The sequence below is a fragment of the Microtus oregoni genome, unplaced genomic scaffold (genome assembly GCF_018167655.1).
Source record: "Microtus oregoni isolate MIOR12 unplaced genomic scaffold, Mior012 000044F_006, whole genome shotgun sequence".
NCBI classification, from domain to species: Eukaryota; Metazoa; Chordata; class Mammalia; order Rodentia; family Cricetidae; genus Microtus; species Microtus oregoni.
The window spans coordinates 6,240-25,617 of NW_024543217.1; the positions used below are offsets into that span (position 1 = coordinate 6,240).

The 19,378-nt window shown below is 40.1% G+C and overlaps 1 protein-coding gene across 1 annotated transcript; it reads right to left on the reverse strand.

Moving 5' to 3' along the window:
- Positions 1 to 770: 770 nt before the first annotated feature.
- On the reverse strand, positions 771 to 18,899 carry LOC121434610 (semaphorin-3E-like). The gene is made up of 3 exons (XM_041633523.1): positions 18,794 to 18,899; positions 17,365 to 17,504; positions 771 to 4,987 (listed from the first exon to the last, which is right to left on the reverse strand). The coding sequence occupies exons 1-3, from the start codon at positions 18,897 to 18,899 to the stop codon at positions 4,532 to 4,534; spliced, it is 702 nt and encodes a 233-aa protein (XP_041489457.1). The 3' UTR covers positions 771 to 4,531.
- Positions 18,900 to 19,378: the final 479 nt, after the last annotated feature.

Here is a 19,378-nt window from a genome sequence, read left to right on the forward strand (position 1 = left end):
ATGTTTTGAATTAAGTAATTTGTGTTTTATTTTTGTCTTTCTTTTGGTTCAAGACGGTTTTAGCCACCAGGTGTGTGATGGTAACATTTTCTTATTGTCAGCTTGGCAGGATCTAGAGTTGTCTTGGAGACAAGACTTCAGGCACACCTGTGAGAGGGTGCTTCGTTTAGGAGAGCCGAACGTGAGGGTTGGCGAGTTTCATAGCTGCAAGGACCTTCAGGGTCTTGGACGTGCCTTAAACATACACCTAAGCTGGCAGGGTTCAAGACGCAACACAGATTTGCCCCCTCTGGGTTGCGGGTCTCTGCTCGGCGTGAAGACTCCTAGAACCCCGTCACCAAGGACCAGCCTAGTAATAGAATGCTGTAGGAGGTTGAAGAATGAATAATAATGAAACACCTTGACTGTGAAGGTGTACATGAGACTGAGTTTCACGCGAACATCACAGAAACCTAGCATGCTGTAAATAAACTTGCTATAAAGGGGGATTAATGATATTTTTCCTCCTTGGAAAAATTGGCCATTTCTCCAAAGGAACATTGAATTCTTCTCTAACTTAAAGGAAGCCCGTCAATTCAGCAATGGAGCTCACATCAGGTTAGATATAAGAGATGTGTTCATCTGGGAAAGGAAGGAAGGGAGGGTGGGAAGTAAGGAAGAAGAAGAATGAAGGAAGGGAATACAGGAAAGGGGATGGGAGATCGACGGGGAAAGGGAGGGAGGAAGAAAGATAGAAAATACTTCTTGGATAGCACTTAATATTTTGGAGAATATTTATTTCTTTTTTCATCTAAGCTGAACCAAATAGAAATTCCACTCAATAGTACAGACTTTGTGAAGTGTAGGGTGGTGGATCTATGTGACATTCAGGGCAACACACAGTCACTGGTCCCTGGCAGCCTGTCACCAGGCGACGATGAGTCTCAGAGCTCAGCGTGAGGGGAAAGAAACAATATGGCACATGCTTTGTAGACTCTGCCGAAGAGACAAGAGATCCCAAAACAAAAACACTCCAGGATGGTGTTCTAGCTCAGAACTAAGCCATTTCATGCATAATGAAAGCCAATGTGTAGAGCTGTCTCCCCAAGACAATAGTAACAAAATCCCAGATTACATAATGCTACTACAAGCAAAAGAGACTTTGTGGAGAATATAGCATTTCTATCTGATTTAAATCAGCAATTATTGTCCTAAAAAAAATGAGGAGTACATATAAAAGGAACATGAGACTCCTTTTTTTTTTTTTTTTTTTTTAAATCACAGATGTGTGATGTCTACATGGGATGTAATGTATCTGTATAGCACTAAGTACCCCACATGCTTCACAGGTCAAAAATATCATTTCTAAGGCCAATAACTGCTGTTTCTCTCACGATTAAGACTAACATCCAAAGTGACTTGTTATATGGTACAAATTTTACAAATATTCATACTTACCACGCAGATTTACAAAACCCTATAATCCACGGCAACTGCTAAGTACTCAGTAAAAGCGTCCCACATGACTTCGCCAATTGTGGAAAGGAAGACACTTAGTGTAATATGTAGTATAGATCCCATATTTTTCTGTCCATTGAAACTCACAAAACCAATGTAGACTTTTAGTCCCATGCTCCGGATTTATTAGGATTTATTTCTATTTTTCTTTCTTGTCTCAAAGTTGCAATTTTCTGAAATATTCAGTATTTAATGCAAAGGGGGAAAGATAGCCCTGCAGAACATTAGACATGGAAACGGCTCCTAAAGTCATGACTTCTCTTTTTAGTGTGGGCTTCTTGATGTGTCTGGATCTGCAGCTGAGTAGCTAGCATTATGCTGAGGGAGCGGGCAACTCACTTTACGGTACCCTGGGCTCTGGGGAAGCAGGAGACTGACCATACAAAGGGCCCCTCTGGAACAAGGATGGGAGGTTAGAATCCTAGGTCAGCTGTGTGTGTTTTGAGGACGTCTTTGTCAAGGTCATGTCTGGGAGACTCCAGGGGAGCTCTTACCACCTTTTGCGGAGTCCTCTAGATACCCTGCCTGAGTTCAAGGGAGGTAGGTCATTGCTTCTTTTGATAGAATTCTTTCTTAAGCAAAGTCTTTTTGAATTCTATCCTCTGGGCCAACAAAAGGCTAGTAGTGATGCTTATGCCAGGCTTTAGACTTTCAAACACACTCAGCAGAATTGTATTCTGTTGGTTTGAACTTTGGGAGGGGTTAGTGATTTATCTTAATACTACCTGTGAGTCTATGAGCAAGGGTGGTCAGGAGAGAGAAAGATAGAGTGGTACATCTGCTGCATCCTTGGGAACTGCGCTCTCTCTCTCTCTCTCTCTCTCTCTCTCTCTCTCTCTCTGTTACTAGTTGTCTTAAGCTGCTACTATAAACAGGTACGTAGAAGCATATGTAATACATGAATATAGTACATATAAATATATTTATATATAATTTAGTGTTCTTAACTTTGGACTCGAGTCCTCAACATTTTATCAAATTTCATTTAAATCAGTATATTTTAAAACTATCTTTGAATTGAACTTTTTTCCCAGAATAAACTCCGCCATTTTATTTAATTTTAGTTTCTGATTAACGTCTTAGTTTAGTCACATAGTCTTCATGCGAATTTAATAATTAAATTGTAAAAAAAAGTGTTTGAATTCTTAGCTCACAGAGTCATAATTTTCCGCATTACCTACCAGTGCATTAAGATTAAAATAGACTTGTGCATAGCTGCTTTGCTTTATTATTTAACATGGATCTAAGAGAAACTCTTTTCCTTATCTTTAATTTGCTTAGAGAAAGAATTATTTCAAAGTGTCTCACATGGATTTGTCTATTCACTTGGAATATTCCAGACATATATGTTCCTTAGGAACCATGAGATGTGTTTATGGTTTTAATTTCCTCTCTCCCTGTTGCCTCCTTGTGTTCCTAAACTATAGTTGTTGTTTTTTTTTTTTTAATGATTCAAATGCATGGTTTTTTTTTCAATTACTTTTGGTGGACAACAATGACCCCCAGTGGATTCTGGGGCCAATAACATGTGGAGTTTTCAGAAGACGTAAACTTTCTATTTATATGTTTTATAGATTCCAGCCTTGAAGAACCTCCGTGGAGTATTTTGTAAGTAATTTGTGAGTCATACTCATCTTCGAGTGACAGAGAAAGCCGTGAGACGTTGGCAGCACCGTATCTTCTCAATTGCCTGGCACACGGAGATAGCAAACAGAAATACTTCAATGCAAGGTCTGAATGGCTGTTCTTTACTGATTTTATGAACTCTGTGCTTGCTTTACTCTTATTCAAGACAAAAGTCTCATAAAGCTCATTTTAGAAAGGTAGCTGATAAATCTTTAAAACACAATTAGAAATGATTTCAAGATATAAACAGTCTGGAAAATATCAGTTTTTGTAATATAAGACGGATTACAATTCTCTAAAGGTCTCAGTAGTCAAACTAATCTAAGAAGCAATTTTTGTTTATAGAAAATGAGAGGAAAATGCTATGATAATTCCTTTTCAGGAAAGCACACTTCCAAAGTATTGCGGATCTCGGGGAACGGTTGACAAAAAGCTTGCCTTTTATGTTTTAAAAGCTCAAATGCTGCTAATATCTTCACTGTATTGTGAAGTCATGAATTATCAACAAGCATATTATTTCCATGTTGAACCATGATATAAGTATTATGGTTTTATCTTTTTAGTTGCGTTTTCTGAAAATGAGCTAGATGTATCTGCTCATAAAATCTTTCAAATCTCTGCCGGGTAATGACCAAAACAGCTCTAGAAGCGACCATGCCTGCTTCTACCACAAGAGGGTAGCACAAACCTTTTGATTAGCCTCGACTGCCATGTTTTGACATTTGAAAATATTTTTCTGAGAGTTTATCTTCCTTCTTTCCAAACTGGAGTGAAATTTAAAGGATATGTCATGTTTACAAAACAGAAATATTTAATACAATTTAGTGAATGTCTCATAGAAAGAACAAGCCACAGAACGGCGGGTCACAGGTTGCTTTTACGGTTGGTTTATAGCAATCACAACACAACTACTTAAAACTCACGGCTTAAAAAAATAAATCAGAACAGAGCAAAAAAGTTCACAGGAAAATCCTAAAGTATCTGATATTCTGTGTATTTTACCTTATGGTGGCAAGGAAAACCCCAGAAAGATTAAAGCTGGTTTAGTTTTACATTTGTCTTAATTATGAAAATCTATAACTTTTTCTTTAATATTATAATTATATTAAATATTCCAATGGTGAAATAATTTCCCTGAAAAGCAGCTCAAACTCAAAATTACAGCCACGGTCATGATGTTGATAAATACAAAGTGAAGCTTTTAAAGCAAAACACTCGTTTTGAGTCCTAGCACTGTGAGCGGTTTGTACAGTAAGATGAGTATGCAGAATAACTTAATACAGCGTTCCCGCCTCTCGGTACTACAGGAAGCTCTGGGAAGTCCTGGAAAGGCTTGCATGCGGTCGCTCTTCTCTTCCCTTTAAAGGTTTCCCATGCTCGGTCCCTCGGCAGCCGGCGGAGGGTGCCCTCAGGAGTCCAGCGTGTGCCTGGGCAGGCGGTAGTGCTCCGGTTTGGAGCGGAGCCTCTTTTCCTGGGGGTTGGCGTACTTCCACTTGGAGGGAGACATTTTAAGCTTTTTCCTCTTCTTATCTGTACACCACACCTTTTCGCAGTATTCTTCCACTCTCTGGAAGTTGCTGTAGCCGATCAGCTGCAAGAACTCCTTGTACCAGGGTTTTGTGCCCTGAGGCACGCCGCTCAAAGGCGGGCAGGGCATCTTGGGATGATGTCTCTCCTCCTCGTGGTCCTTGTGAAACATCCCCTCCACCTTCTGCTCTTCCACTACCTCCAGCGTGATTTTACGCACAGTGTGGACAAAACCATGCTCGACTGTCTGGCAAAAATAGGTCCCAGTGTCGGATTTGCGCACTCTGAGGAAGAGTAAACCCAGGTCCATCTTCACCACTCTGTCGTCTGTCTTCACCTGGAAAACCAAAAACAAGCGAGTAAATAAGAAGATAAACAACGGGCGATGGAGTGTTGCGGCGTTCTCAACCTCCGCCCCTTCCCCTTATATTTTTTCCCTATCAAGTTCACACCATGCATTACGACGGTCTACAAGCGTGCTCGTAATTAAATGAGTCCTCTGTATGTGGCCTGTGCTTATTTACACTAGAAGATGCGTTCATCAATGACTTTGAGGTCACTTCCCACCAAGACAGTGGAGTCAAGGGCATGCGCATGAGAGAGCTTTTTGCCCTAATGAATCTAATTAAACAGGAGAAAAACAATCCATGCCGGCATAGCAGTCGGCCATAAAACGGAGTGAAAATTGGCCTTTTTTGTTTTTTTTTTTTAAAACATGTCTAACGAACACAGCCAGTGGCACCTCCCAGGTCCCTCTGTGGGGTCCCGTGCTCCCACCCACGTGACTGAACGTTCAGCAGGGCTCTGTGCCTAAATGCTGGGATTTTTTTCACCGTCTCTTCTAAACCACCCACGCAAACAGCCCAGGGAACAACATGGCATTCCTACAAGACCGTTTATTAACAACTATTAAAAGCAAACAAATGAACTCCAAATTCCACTGTAAAGGAGTCTATAGTTTAGGGTAGGGTTTAAGATTTGCGTAGTGACCAAATAACTTTTTTATGCTTCGAACACATTTAATTATGCGTATTATTTCTATAAATAGATACATATATAATTCAGAGAAGAAGGCTTTCAATGGGTTACTGATACTCGGTTATCAAAGCCTGTACTTAATGAACGTTTGGTTTGATATTAGGTGAACTAGCTTCAACTATTGGCATGGCTACTAAGTCAGTGACTAAAGGCCTTTATGTTGATTTTCTGCCTTAGTTTTCTTTGGAAAAGTGGGACAATCTAGTGACTTGAAAGACAACTGTGACGATTGTATGGAGTCCCATGGTCTGTACCCTGAACATTGCTGTCTGCAGTTAGCTCTGCCTTCCATGGATTGATGCTCCTGGATAAGGCAAACATATGTCTTTGTGATGGCTGAGGTTTTATGATGATTCCATAAACCTCATTCCTTATTCAGAGTCCGTACGAGATGTTCATATGAGATGAACAAGTCAGACCATACTGGAATACTTCCCTGTGGTTCTGCCAAATTAAAGCCTGTTTTCACCTTTGCCGATTCAAAGGGGGCTTGGAGGTTACAATCACAATACTCACGATCATTTGTACCTCAGGAAAAGGTCCTCACAGGGATACTGGCTGAGGCTCTTGCCTGCCTTGACCAGAGCGCCATGGCGGAAGATATATGTAATAACTCCAGAGAGGAATCTGGGCCATATGTTGTTGCTCTCATCAGAAATCACACCCTACACACTCATGGACATTTTAAGCCATCAGGCTTCCCATTGGGAATCCTTTCAAACCATGTAGAGCAAGTTAGACACTTCAGAGAAAAACAGTTGAGACAAAAAGGCTCCACATAGTCTTCGTCCCTGATTCCCTTCCTTAGACAGGACTGGGCTCTGGGTGGGGTGGGGGGTGAGGGGGAGGGTGTAGCTGCCATTAACTCAAGGACTCCTATGTGGCATGGGAAGACAGTGAGCCCAAAGCATCTTCTCTGCCTATGAACAGACTGCTGTAGTAACAGTTAGTAATGAGAACACTTTTAGCACTGCCCCACCTACTGACATACATAAATATGTAATTGAGACAGGAGGGTAATATCGAGAACATGTTTTAAAACCTGCAGGAAACAAACACCGAACATCTAACAAAGAGTCAATGACCTCTAAAGGGCCTGAGCCACATTGTGTATTGTCACTACTGCCATGCTAGACTTGGATACAGCCTCGGATTCAACCGTGAACCTTGCCTGAAGTGCACATCTGTTTCAGCCTGTGATTGCAGGACCCCTTGGTGATACCAATGCAAAGGCAGCCTTTATCGTTTTTAAAAGGCTGCATTGTTGCCGATGGGCCTTTCTCCTTAAGCAGTTCTGTGGGGTGTGTGTGTGTGTGTGTGTGTGTATATGTGTGTGTGTGATGTGCTGTTATCCTGCCCCGATTATCTTTAGTTCACTTCTGTCTTTGTCAGATTTCCTCATCCTTTCAAATGAATATTTCCATGTACTTGTGACCTTTCTCTTTCTTTGTATCTACCAGATTCCTGAAAAGGGTACACATTATACATAGATATTCCATTGTCTTTATGTTAATTTAAATAATACTAAGATATATATTATTCTTTAACAACTTTGATTCATTAATTTTCTACCCAAGCAGCCCCCTCCATTTGCTGTCTTTCCCAGCTCTGATAATTTCATAATCACTCCAGGACTCCTACCCTCTACTGATGAATACTTATACCTGTCTACTACATATCTAACATCTACGTATCTGTCTGTCTATCTATCTATCTATCTATCTATCTATCCATCCATCCCCATAGACAACGCATCACAACCCCTTATCAGTATTTCTTCCTGGTAACCAGGAAAAACATGCTTTGTTCTTGATTTTGCTGCAGTGTTAGAACCCACACATCTCTCTCATGTTGTCTCACAGCAGACTTCCCCAAGTCCCCTTTTTCTCCATTCCTTCTATCGGGTTCTCCTTGGCAGTGTTTGGGACTCCTGCTCTCTTCACTGACTAGGAGGATTTTCTCTGTCTGGAAACATCTTATCCAGATTGACTGATGGAATTGTACACCGCAGACCTCCACCTTGACCTGAAACACACATCTCTGCAAACTGCAGGCCTCCACCTTGACCTGAAACACACATATCTGCATACTGCAGGCCTCCACCTTGACTTGAAACACACACATCTCTGCACACCGCAGGTCTCCACCTTGACCTGTAACACACATCTCTGCATGCCACAGGCCTCCACCTTGACCTGTAACACAGCATCTCTGCTTTCTTACCACCATGTTAGCTCTTCATCTTCTCTCTACACTTGAACACACGCAATGGTACTTGTACATACACTGCAGAAATTTCCTGCAGCGTTTTTCCCTTTTCATTCATACTGATAGTTCCTTCTTTAGAGTTTTTCCTTAACCCTGAACTGGGAATTTACTTAGATATCTATTCCTTGTTCAAGTAGACATGAGTTGCTCAGGTGACTAGCATGAAACACTGTTTGTCACAGAAGAGTGAGGGGAACTGGGGCATTTCTGGAGGTCAGCCACTTTTCTGGAAGCATATTTTAAGTTACCATGTTTGCTTTTCCAATAGCCAACACTAACTCATAAGCTGTATTTTCTATCATATAGAAGATGAAATACAGCTTTAGTATTTGTATTTACCATATACAATCTGAACCATTTTCAAAACTTAATGTTTTCACAGATGCTAAGAAAAGCAAAGATGGACCCAGTAGACCGATGATACATCCCCGTGAGCCCAAACGGCACCACCATGCTGTGGGACTCAGAAAAATAGCAGACTCATTTGAATTAAGTGTTGGGATATGAAACTACTCTATGGCATACAGTGCAAGAGGCAAAAGTTGCATGCATGTGCATACACACACATGCATGCACATACACTCACGCAATATACACACGCAGTGCATGTGGCTCATGTGCCATGGTATGCATGTGAAAGTCAGGACAGCTTGCAGGAGCGCATTCTCTCCTTCCACGGCGTGGGTCCCACGAGTACACTGATCCTTGGCCACAAGCACCTTTCCCCACTGAGTCATCTCACGTTCTGAGCATGGTGATTCCTTGGGGGTGAGGCTTTTTCAGTCCTCTTCTGCCCTTTATTCCAGTCTTATTCCTTCTTTTCTTTAGCATATCCTTCCCTAGTGTATGCCAATGCATTTGCATTTTTTGTAAGTTTAAGTTTCCTTTGTAATGCCTCCCTTACAGTCATAAGGATCTTTCTGGTCTTTTGCAAGTCAACATTACTGGTGCCTGCAGCACACACAATGCTTAAAGTGTTCCTTAAATCTTTTTTTTTTTCCCAATGCAACTTTCTTGTCTTTAATCAACTTACAAGGTCATCAGGGGAAAAGGGTCCTCTTGTTTTTCATGAATCATTACGTTATAAGGAAGGGGCATGGACTACAGTGTAAGGAAAGCATCTCCATTTTCTCTTGAGAGCAAACTGCTGCAGGTCCATGAGAATGGACCCAGTATTCACATGTTCTAGACTGACCTAACGGTGATTTGAATGGTAAGGAAGACAACATGATTCTGATAGAAGTCAGTGAGTCAGGAAGACAGGTAGGAAAAGTCTAGGCCATCGCATCCATCCATCCATCCGTCCGTCCGTCCGTCCATCCATTCATCTATCCATCCATCCATCCATCCATTCATTCATTCATTCATTCATTCAGACCATGCACACACAAACACTTCCAGTGAGCATCATCTGCTCTCTTCCCATTGTCTGCCCTGAAAGCAAATGGCATGAGGAGATACAAAATTGTCTAGCATCTCTTCAGTTATGATATGAATTATTCATATGAATATGAAATATTTATGAAAAATAAATAAAGTGAAATTTAAACTATGTTCAGTGGAACTAGGGGTGTGTTTCTGTTTAATTTTTGATGTTTTATAGTATAAAGTAGTATTTCATTCATAATCAGAAAATCAAATTTGAGAAACACAGCAGTATAGGCATGTGAAGTCCAGAAGCATGTCATAGAAACATGACCGTTACCATGGGGATTGTTCTACATCAGTTACCTGCATAACAGAAACACTTCTATTCTCATACTTCTGTTTACTGTTACTGGTTACAGTGAACTCACACTTTTTCCTCAGGAATATAGGTCATTCTAAGTCCCTGTACCCATTGTTAGGTGGCCTCAAAAATTAAATGTGCCTTCTATGGGTGATGGACAGCCAAAAATAAAAATGACTCAAAAAGTTATATTTGAATTCCTCCCATGCTTTAATCCTTCCACCTTAGTTAAGCTGGATACCTCCAGAATCAAATCTTGACTACAGATTTTTTTTTTTTCACACAACTGTGCCTTTTCTACGTCTGCAGTCCAGATTTCTGTGGTCAAGAAGAGGGTACATAAGAAATCCTTCTCTCAGATGCTCTCCTGGGCAGTCTGTATAAACACAGAATTCTCACTGAAAATGGTTTTACTGTTCTTCACTCTAAAGATTGATTCAGGATGTGCCGTAATAGCAAATAAAAAAAGTAATTGAACCAAGAGCAGGGTACATCTGGGAGCTGGTCAGAAGGGAGCACTGGCTCTCAGGTGTACTAGCTACACGGCTCCATGCTTTTTTACTGGAAAGATTCATCTGAAAAGATAAAAGTAAATTTTTCTTTTATTTAATCATGTTCTAATATGACGCAGCATATGACAGAGATGGTTGCTAACTAGAGAGGGAACTAACTGCTTGTCTCTCCTGTGGAAGTTTAGCACCACACAGGGAACAAACGTGAAAAAGGAAAGTTATCGCCTAACATAAGAAGACATTGAAAGTTATCAGGATTAAGAATACAAATTTGATTGACCAACATATTTAAAACAACCAGGATGGGCAAAATGACTCAGAGAATAACATGGCAAGATCGGTGGCCTTAGTTTGATTGCTGTGACCCAAGGTAGAAGGAGAGAAAAGACTCTTAACAGAATCCATTCTCCATTGTTCAGCAACTTTTCTTTTCCATTGAAACTGAAGTTCTGAATGTTTGCTGACTGCAAACATCACTAGTTTTTAAAATGATGAACATTTTAATATGTTAAAAAGGAAACATCCAAATTCCTAAGTAGATGTTTCAAAGGAGGCAATAGTGTGTGCTCATTGTGTTGTATAAACAAGAAAAAGCAAGGACACTGGTGTGGAAGCAAACCCCACGCAGTCTGTGCATGTGTGTAAAGGCACAAGCATGGACTTCCGGCATCAGCGGTCCCTCACCTTTCCTCCCCTTTGTTTAGCATTGATGAAGGTTGGAAGAATGAGTAGCAAACAGGATGGTAGACAAAACACGGAGTCGTACTTTGTAACTGATTTTACTTTATACGGCATAACTTCAGTATCAACGGTGGAACTTGTGTTCCTGTGTTTACAGGAGCGGCCATCTTTGCAGGTCTTACTGCATAGTCAATACAGAAGCAATGAAATCTAAACATAGGCAGAAAGAGCAGCTGACTGCTGGGCAAACCTGACTACTGCACTGCTCAGTGGGATCGAAGTGACTTTGATGAGCTTACACAGCTCAGTGGTGGGCTAAAAGCAGTTAAAAATGATATTTAAAAATGGTAACTTTGGGATGGAATTAAAACAATATTGGGAATAAGGTATAATCCAAGATTTGGGAATGATGTCATTTTAGGCTTTCTCTTGAAATTTCCATCACAAATAGACACATTTGTGCATTATTTAAAGTTGACATAATGCTTACAATAAGCTAGATGGAAGTCAGACTATTTTGTTGTTGTTTTCAAGACAAGGTTTTGCTGTAGCTTTGAAGCTTGTCCTGGAACTAGTTCTTGTAGACCAGGCTGGCCTCAAACTCACAGAGATCCACCTGCCTCTGCCTCCCAAGTGCTGGGATAAAAGGTGTGCACCACCACCATCAGGCAGACTATTTTTAAACCATACTAACATATGGTTCAATTTAAACTGAAAATTCACAATGGTAAGATCAATAAGAAGAGAGGGGAAATGTTTCCTCTATGGTCACCAAAACAGAGACTGTACAAACTTGTATTGCTCTTATGGTCTGAGTGCGTGCTTTTCTGCTGTATCCCGCACGGAAGGAGAAGGACATGTTTACGTAGTACATCTTCAGGGGGCTCCCAAACCTCCCCTCACCAAGAAACTTATGACAGTTCAACTCACTGCTGAAAGCCAATTTCCTTACAGTATCATTAGGACATTGCATGAGTAAAGTCCGAAATCTAGAAGATTCCACTATAAACAGATTGTTCACACTATTGCTTAGTTCTAGTGGGAATTTATTATGGTGACATTTCAGTGCACACCAAACAGTGAGGAGACTTTTTTTTTCTGATACATCATCTTCTTCAAAACACAGGGGTACCTTTCACAATGATACTTGTTGGGTAAGGTTTCAGTGTATGAGCATTTTTTACCAAGTCATCAAATCTAGGAGCAGAACATTGTTATATAAAGAGCTATGCAGTCAGTACTTTGTTCCTTATGAATTATGTTCTCTTCTGTCAGTATTCCTGAATTAATAAGCATATAAATCTTAGCAAATAAGGCATGTTAAGATATTCCCCATTTACTGAATTTTAAAATATAATGCTTCTACATTTCAGAGAAAGAAAACATTTCAATTGTACAGCTAAATACTTTAACAAGAAATAATTTTTTCCATAATAAGGGTAGTACTGAAATTTGTCAGTTATTTGGGGGCCTTAAACTTTCAAGTATGTAAAACTGTAAGATTGAGAAATCAATAAACTAGGGAATAGTTGTGATTTGGATTTTCTTTTGTAAGTGTTTTGTTTTGTTTTTCTAACCAGAAGAAAATAATTTGCACCCTCTTCATGTAAAGTTTATTCTATTGTTTTAGATGAAAATGGTACACCAAAACAGTTGTGCTCACCAAAATTAATCAATGACAGCAGACCATTAAAGCGGCTAGCCTTCATCCGTGGATGAACTCCTACTATCCACTTACATCAACTCTTGCTTGTCCCCCAATGAGAGGAAGAGGCATTGTTGTATTGCTTGGGAGCCTAGCCTAGCAGAGCCATCTTGCCAGTCCGCTCGTTGCCTATTTTAGAACCTAGCCTGTCTCTTTGCTCTGGGATCACACATGTTCTTCATCTTGCTTAGCCGGGTAGCTGCACCCCCTCCCCTGCTATTTCCTTTCACCTATCAATAGAGCCAAGCCCCACATTTCAACAGAAACAATCCAAAACTCGCAGTTACCCTTGTCTCCCGGCTCCTCCTCTTCTCTTAGCTTAGCTTTTGGTACAGTCCGCTGCTTTGTCTGCTTCTCCTTCAGCCCAGACGCTTGTGTCCCTAACCCTACCCCTTGATGGCTTCTTCCGCAGCCATCCCACTCTACTCTTCTTGCTAGAGATTGAACGTGTGCTTCCTGCATTTTGCAAAGTATGTTTCTGATTACATATCCCAGCCAATTTCTTCTCCATACTCCAGTCTGACCTTTCTGTCTCTAATTACCTAAGTTATTCTACTCTAGAAGTACCGGCAACTTAATATTATTTGTATAATGTATATAGTGATACTGGCTTTCTCAGACAAGCGTTGGAAATTTAATGCTGGTTATGGTGTATAAACGCCTCAGAACAGCACAGGGCGTACGGCAAACACCGAATGGATGACAACTATAATCACCACTTGTTTTCTATTTCTTTCGCAGTCTGTCATCTAATTTTCTCTATAATGTATGATTTTCCTTTGTTCATAGCTGGAGCTCCCATTAGTTCTTAATTGTTAATTAAGATAAGCTTTGCAAAGGGAGGCATCTCTGTTTTGCTGCTCTGTTCCCTCCCGAACTGGTTGGTACCAGGCTGTACTTAAAGCAGTTAACTTTACAGCCCATGTGCTCTTAGAGAAGTAACTCCCTCTCTCCATGCTTCTGCTTCTTCACCTACAAGGATTCATCACTAGACTGCTGCAGGGGCTAAAAGTATCAACAGAAATAGATGCTTAGGATAGTGCAAAGCACACAGACCCAGAAAATACAGCCATTTTATGGTAACGCAGGGGCTATCCTTTTCCGGAAGGTCACGGAGTCAAAGCTTGGAAGTCACACGAAGAATGAAAACCCATTGCTGCAGATACCATATAACAACGACTCCTGGTACCAGAGCTTAGACTGGGGCAAGTTCAAATTATGGCAAGGGTCTAAGATACTTGAGCATGAAGAATAATGGCTCTGTCACCGAAGCTGAAGCTGCCTGCTTAAGTGTTTGTAAGGCTTACACTGGCAGATGTCAAGTGTCTAAACTCCTGCTATGAGCCACGTTCCCCTTGCTCTTCACCTTTAAGCATGTGAAAGCGTATTTATATTCTGATTTCAGAAGATTCTGTCATTTTGCAGAACATTTAGTAGAACGAGGCCTGGTCCTGAGTTTATTTTATTAGGTGTGAGTTATTACACATTCTGAGTTTCAATTACTTTGATTATAAAGTATGTTTTTAGAAGGGTTGTAATAGACTATACAGTCCTTTATACTGAGACAACGGATGACTATAAACTAACAACGGATCAGATATTCTTGAGTTTAAACACCGGGTATGTCACTGGCTGTTTATGAGCTATAACCCTCTCGACTTAACTTTCTGCATGTAAGAAGAGACTAATCATGCCCCCACTCAGCAGAGCAATCTAGCAACAACTAGAAAGGCACCTAGCACAGTCCTACAATAAGGTTTACAATAAGGATCGACTTCTATCAAAAGACTCTAGGTCTCTTGTCCTTCGCATATGACAATGTTGTATCTAGCAACCAGCATATTTACTTTATTCCCTGAATATTAAATATGCTTATAGCAACTATTAAAAAACAGGCTATGGAAAATGTTCCATGAAGTACAAAGAATAGCATATTTTAATAAATATTTGCAGACCTAATAAAATGTGTAGAGATTGTTTCCACATGGTGTATTTAGGGAAACAGGAAACGCTAAGATGGAGAGTTGAGAGAACTGCTGGTGCCCAGAGTTTAGAAGACAGACAAATGAGATTTTAGATGCTGCATGGTGATCCAGGAGAATAATATGATCAGATACTCTATTTGCAGAAAACACCACACGACTCAGTGCAGTGTACACACACACACACACACACACACACACACACACACACACACACACACACTTGAAAAAGGCAGAGTTCCCAGAATCAAAGATTTCAGTTCAGTTGCAGGGAAGGATTATACCCTGTGGCCTGACCCAGTTTGTGAAGTGAGGGATACGTTTTGACTGTTGTAGCCTAGAACACTGTGCACAGCATCCCCCAAGAAACTAAGAATTTGCTCAGTAAAATCAAACATCCTTCATTATGGTCTAAATGTTGCAATAAGACTACTATACATCGCAAAGTAAATGAGGTGTAGAAATGATAATGAATGCAAAATGATCCCTAAATGAAAGTCAGGGCTTTCTGAGTCATTCTGCTTTCGGTGTAGAATATATACATCTGGCCTCTGATGACGTCAGCAGTTTGTTTTGTTTTAGCTTGTCAATAACTAGACGAATACATTGCCATGCCATTAACTGTCTGACAGAGCCGTGATTTTCATTCAGAGAGTAAATTCAAAATTCCAAATGTTGTAGCTATATCAGTCAGGGAAATTGGGGTGCAGCTGGCAAGAAGGTAGGCAGAAGCAGCAAGGTTGGGAAGAAGCTCAGAGCTGAACACTGATGGATGCTCTACATCGGCATGACTTCAAAGGAGGCAGATTCCAGTGAGCTCCAAACGAGAAGCAGAACTCAGTGAGGGAAGAACCCGACCGACGAAAGAATTACTTCTGTCTTCAGAAGCATTCTGACTGCAGCAACTGTGGAGTATTCCCAGGTCCCCTCCTGCCAAGTGCTACAGTGGAATTTAGAAAGCCGATTCATCTCACATTTGTGGAGTGGATTTAATTATTAATTGATTGCACTGGCAATAAATAAACAACTTAATTAAGTGTGGTATGTTGCATTGCCTTTGCCTCTGTATGTCTTGTTACACTGGGCGAATTCTGCTTTCCAGATAACCTTCCCTTTTATCCCTAAACCTTAGCATAGTAAGGCTCTTCCTTCCTTCTTTTCTTTCTTTCTTTCTTTCTTTCTTTCTTTCTTTCTTTCTGTTTTTAGGGTTTTTTTTAATTATACAATATATTTTGGTCATATTTTTCCCATCACCCAGGTCTTCCTCAACTCCCTACCCACCTAACTTTATTCCTCTTTTCTCTTTCTCTTTCTCTTCGTTCCCCCCTCTCTATATATATATTTGTATACATACATACATATATATCATACATATTATATATAAAAGAAATAACACATTTTTTAAAAAAAAATTAAACAAAAGAAAACACCAAAACAAAATTGGGTGTAGTGGTGCACACCTTTAATGCCAGCACTCGGGAGGCAGAGGCAGGTGGATCTGTGAGTTCTAGGCCAGACTGGTCTACAGAAGGAGTTTGAGAACATCCAGGGTTACACAAAGAAATCTTGCTTCAAAAAAACCAAACCAAAATAAAACAAAAGCCAACATAGATTTGGCTTTGAATTGGCCAGCCTGCCTAGGTTGATATACCAAGAGACACTCCATTGGAGAAAACTGATTTTCCCTTTGCCAGCAGTTATCAATCACAAACAGCTTCTTGCTTAGGGGTGAGTCTGTGTCCACTTCCTATTTTCAGTGTTGGGAGTCCATCTGGCTTGAACCTGTATAACTTTTCTTTCTATGAATATTCATGGATTTAGGATTAATAAATTTCATCATCATTTCAAGTATACTATGTGACTACAGACTAGACATGTTGCATTATTAGTTTTGCAAAAGCCTAAAAAATATTTAGGAGGAACTGGTAATTTTGACTTCAGTGACAGATTTAATCTGCAGTAAAAAAAAAAAAAAAAAAAGCAGTCATTTCTACTGGTCATCTACAGACACGCACGTACAGCTCTCCTCTGTGCACAAGGCAGCTTGTAACTACCCATCACTCACCTAGAATGAGGACTTCCCTTTCTAGTAAGGGCCATCTGTACTCTATTCATCAAGACCTTCCCACTACTGCGAATACTGTTCTTGCCACTTTATAGATCCTCTTGTGAAATAGAATCGGAATCCTTTAGTGAGCATCCATGAGATTTCTCCAGGCCATTCTGAATGTGCTTTAAGCCTGCCTCCCTCTCTTTCTCTCGAAGTAGCAAAGTCATTGCCCCAATCCTTAAATGACCTCAACAAAACAATCTCCAAAGCTACTCAAAATGGGCAGAGTGTTGAGGCTCACCTTTGTTCCCAGGGGATTAGAATTCTCTTCAATTTTAATCAAATCTTACTTGATTTAAAGCTTTATTAATACTGATGCCACTATTATTCTTATATGTTAATAACTTTGCTATTTCTCAGGACAACTTCCTTGACGGATGTAGTTTAAGATTTTGCCATGACATATATCATCAAGCTGTAGGTACTTTCAGCAGGAAATACATGAAATATCAATTTCCATAGTTCAAAATATCAATTCACAAGTCTATGCAAAACAATCTATTTGAAACATAAACAATAGTTGTATAAATATATGTTTATATTATAAAATTACATATGTATAAAAATCTAGAAACTGTAATACATACTTAGCTCAATGTGGTTTTATTTGAAACACCAAGTTCACTCAATTTCTCCCTGAAGCTTGCTCTAGGTAGGACAGCAATGTGAACTTGTTAGCCAAGACTTACCTCTTCTTTTCTTGTCTCACGTCCTTTCTGCACAAACCAGACGACCTTCGCTTGTAGCGAGCGTGGGGTGCACTCCAGCAGCGTGCTGTTACTCTCGATACCATAAGCCAGCCTCTCTTCTGTCCGGTCCAAAGCGTCTCCTACAGCAGAAAGGCAGGAGCATCAGTAGTGAGACTGGAATTTTATTGCTAGATGGTTTTTATTATTTTTATTGTATTCAGGTCCAGCAGCAAGGTAAATAACTCTTTCCTGGCTGCTAATCACTACACAGTTCTGAAAAATGAGTTATTTGGAACACCATATGAAAACTTGGGGATTACAAAAGGTAACTACATGATGAAGTGGGATAGAAGGCGGCACCTGGGAAACTGGCTCCAGAACATGGACAGAGATAAAGTTAGAGACAACATTCTCTGGTAAGTCAAGGGCATGGCATGAGACCACGCGTTCCAAGAACGTGTCTGATTTTCTCAGGATGTTTTACATTCACTACGAAATTGATCTCTAAACTTCCTTTGATTAAGACCATACTTTCTCTTGCATATACTCCCAGGAACTGGAGTCCCTGCATGGAATCCAAATTTTACTGGGTCTAAAATAGTAGTAGCAATAATAATAATGATAATAATAGTAATAATAATAAACCTCTGGGTTGCAAGTTCTAACAGTAGGCATAACACCCGTTGACTATCCATGATGGCGGCCATCACCCTGCGCTTCTCGGAGACCCAATAACAAAACGAAGCTCTGTCATTGTCTATGACAATAGGACTGAAGAGATCGTTTTCCCCTGTTTTGTTTGACATTCTTGTTTTTGCCTAAATATGAAGATAGTTAATATCAGTTCTAAAATTACTCTGCTGTAGCAGAAGAGGAAATGGTTTTCATTTGTTCTAAAACTTAGTAGATGAGGTGATATATGTTACATCATAAATAATAAAAATAAATTTGAGAATGGTGGTGTTGTTGCTCATCTTTGATCCCAGCGTTCCAGGGGAGAGGCAGGTGGATCTCTGAGTTGGAGGCCAATCTGGTCTACAGAGCAAGCTCCAGGACAGCCAGGACTACACAGAGAAAACTCTGTCTTAAAAAAAAAAAACAAAAACAAAACAAAACAAAAAAGAGAGGGTGGGTAATAAATCTGAGAAGAAGAGGTAGGTCCTGGAAGACACTGCCACCAACCGCTGGTAATTTTGCTGCTTTCTGGTCCTAACTTTCCTCAGCCTTGATGTCTATTAGCAGGTTGTATCAGTGATGAGATCTGCAGCCAGTTTTGCTAGTTCTGTCAACTACATCTGATTGTAAACGTTGGGCAAAAACAGATCCTTCCAAAACAGTGGTCCAGGAAGGAGATGCACTTAAAGAAATGCGCAGTCCATCTTCAGCATATAGTGGGTAAATCACAACAATAGATTTTTCTAAGAATTACCAGCAAACTGTTGTCCGAAGCACTGCTGGGCCGCATTGCCATGCCGGACGTCCTGCCTGCGGAACCGCCTGGAGGAAAGAAAATTCAGGAGATTCTGAGATTTCATTTTACTGGATTTAAAAATACAGCCAAACAAAGTGACAATTCCAGAAAAGTTCTGCTGTTGAAAAAAAAATTATCTGTTATATAAAAGCAGCATAAAATCCAAGGTTTACATTTTTCTTATTTCCAGGCAGTATTTTCAATGGTTCGAAGATCTATACAACACTGTTCTTTATACGTTTACATTTGTTTGAACTCCAGACCCTCAAATACTAATTTAATAAATTTCTCTTTACAGTTTGTTAAACATTTGGTTCAACAAGAAACTCACAGTCTGTAAAGGAATGACAAGTGGTGTGCCCAGTTAAGAACAATAAGAATGTTTATTTGAGTAGAGAATGTAATAAAAAGCCCTACACATAATGAAGTGCAACGAGGAAAAGGATATGCGAATCCAAATATTTTACCTTCCTAGCCTCTCGAGTTTTCATTGTTACCGTTCCTATGACTCTTCACTGTCGTTAAAAATGATGGTGGAATGTT

What these genes read in the sequence shown, in the direction of transcription:
- LOC121434610 (XM_041633523.1), bottom strand. Translation starts at nt 18,899, where the DNA reads ATGAAATCTCAGAATCTCCTGAATTTTCTTTCCTCCAGGCGGTTCCGC. An exon ending in CTTCGGACAACAGTTTGCTG is followed by an intron (nt 17,505 to 18,793) that starts GTAATTCTTAGA and finishes TTTCTGCTGTAG; the next exon opens with GAGACGCTTTGGACCGGACA. An exon ending in GTGAGACAAGAAAAGAAGAG is followed by an intron (nt 4,988 to 17,364) that starts GTAAGTCTTGGC and finishes TTGGTTTTCCAG; the next exon opens with GTGAAGACAGACGACAGAGT.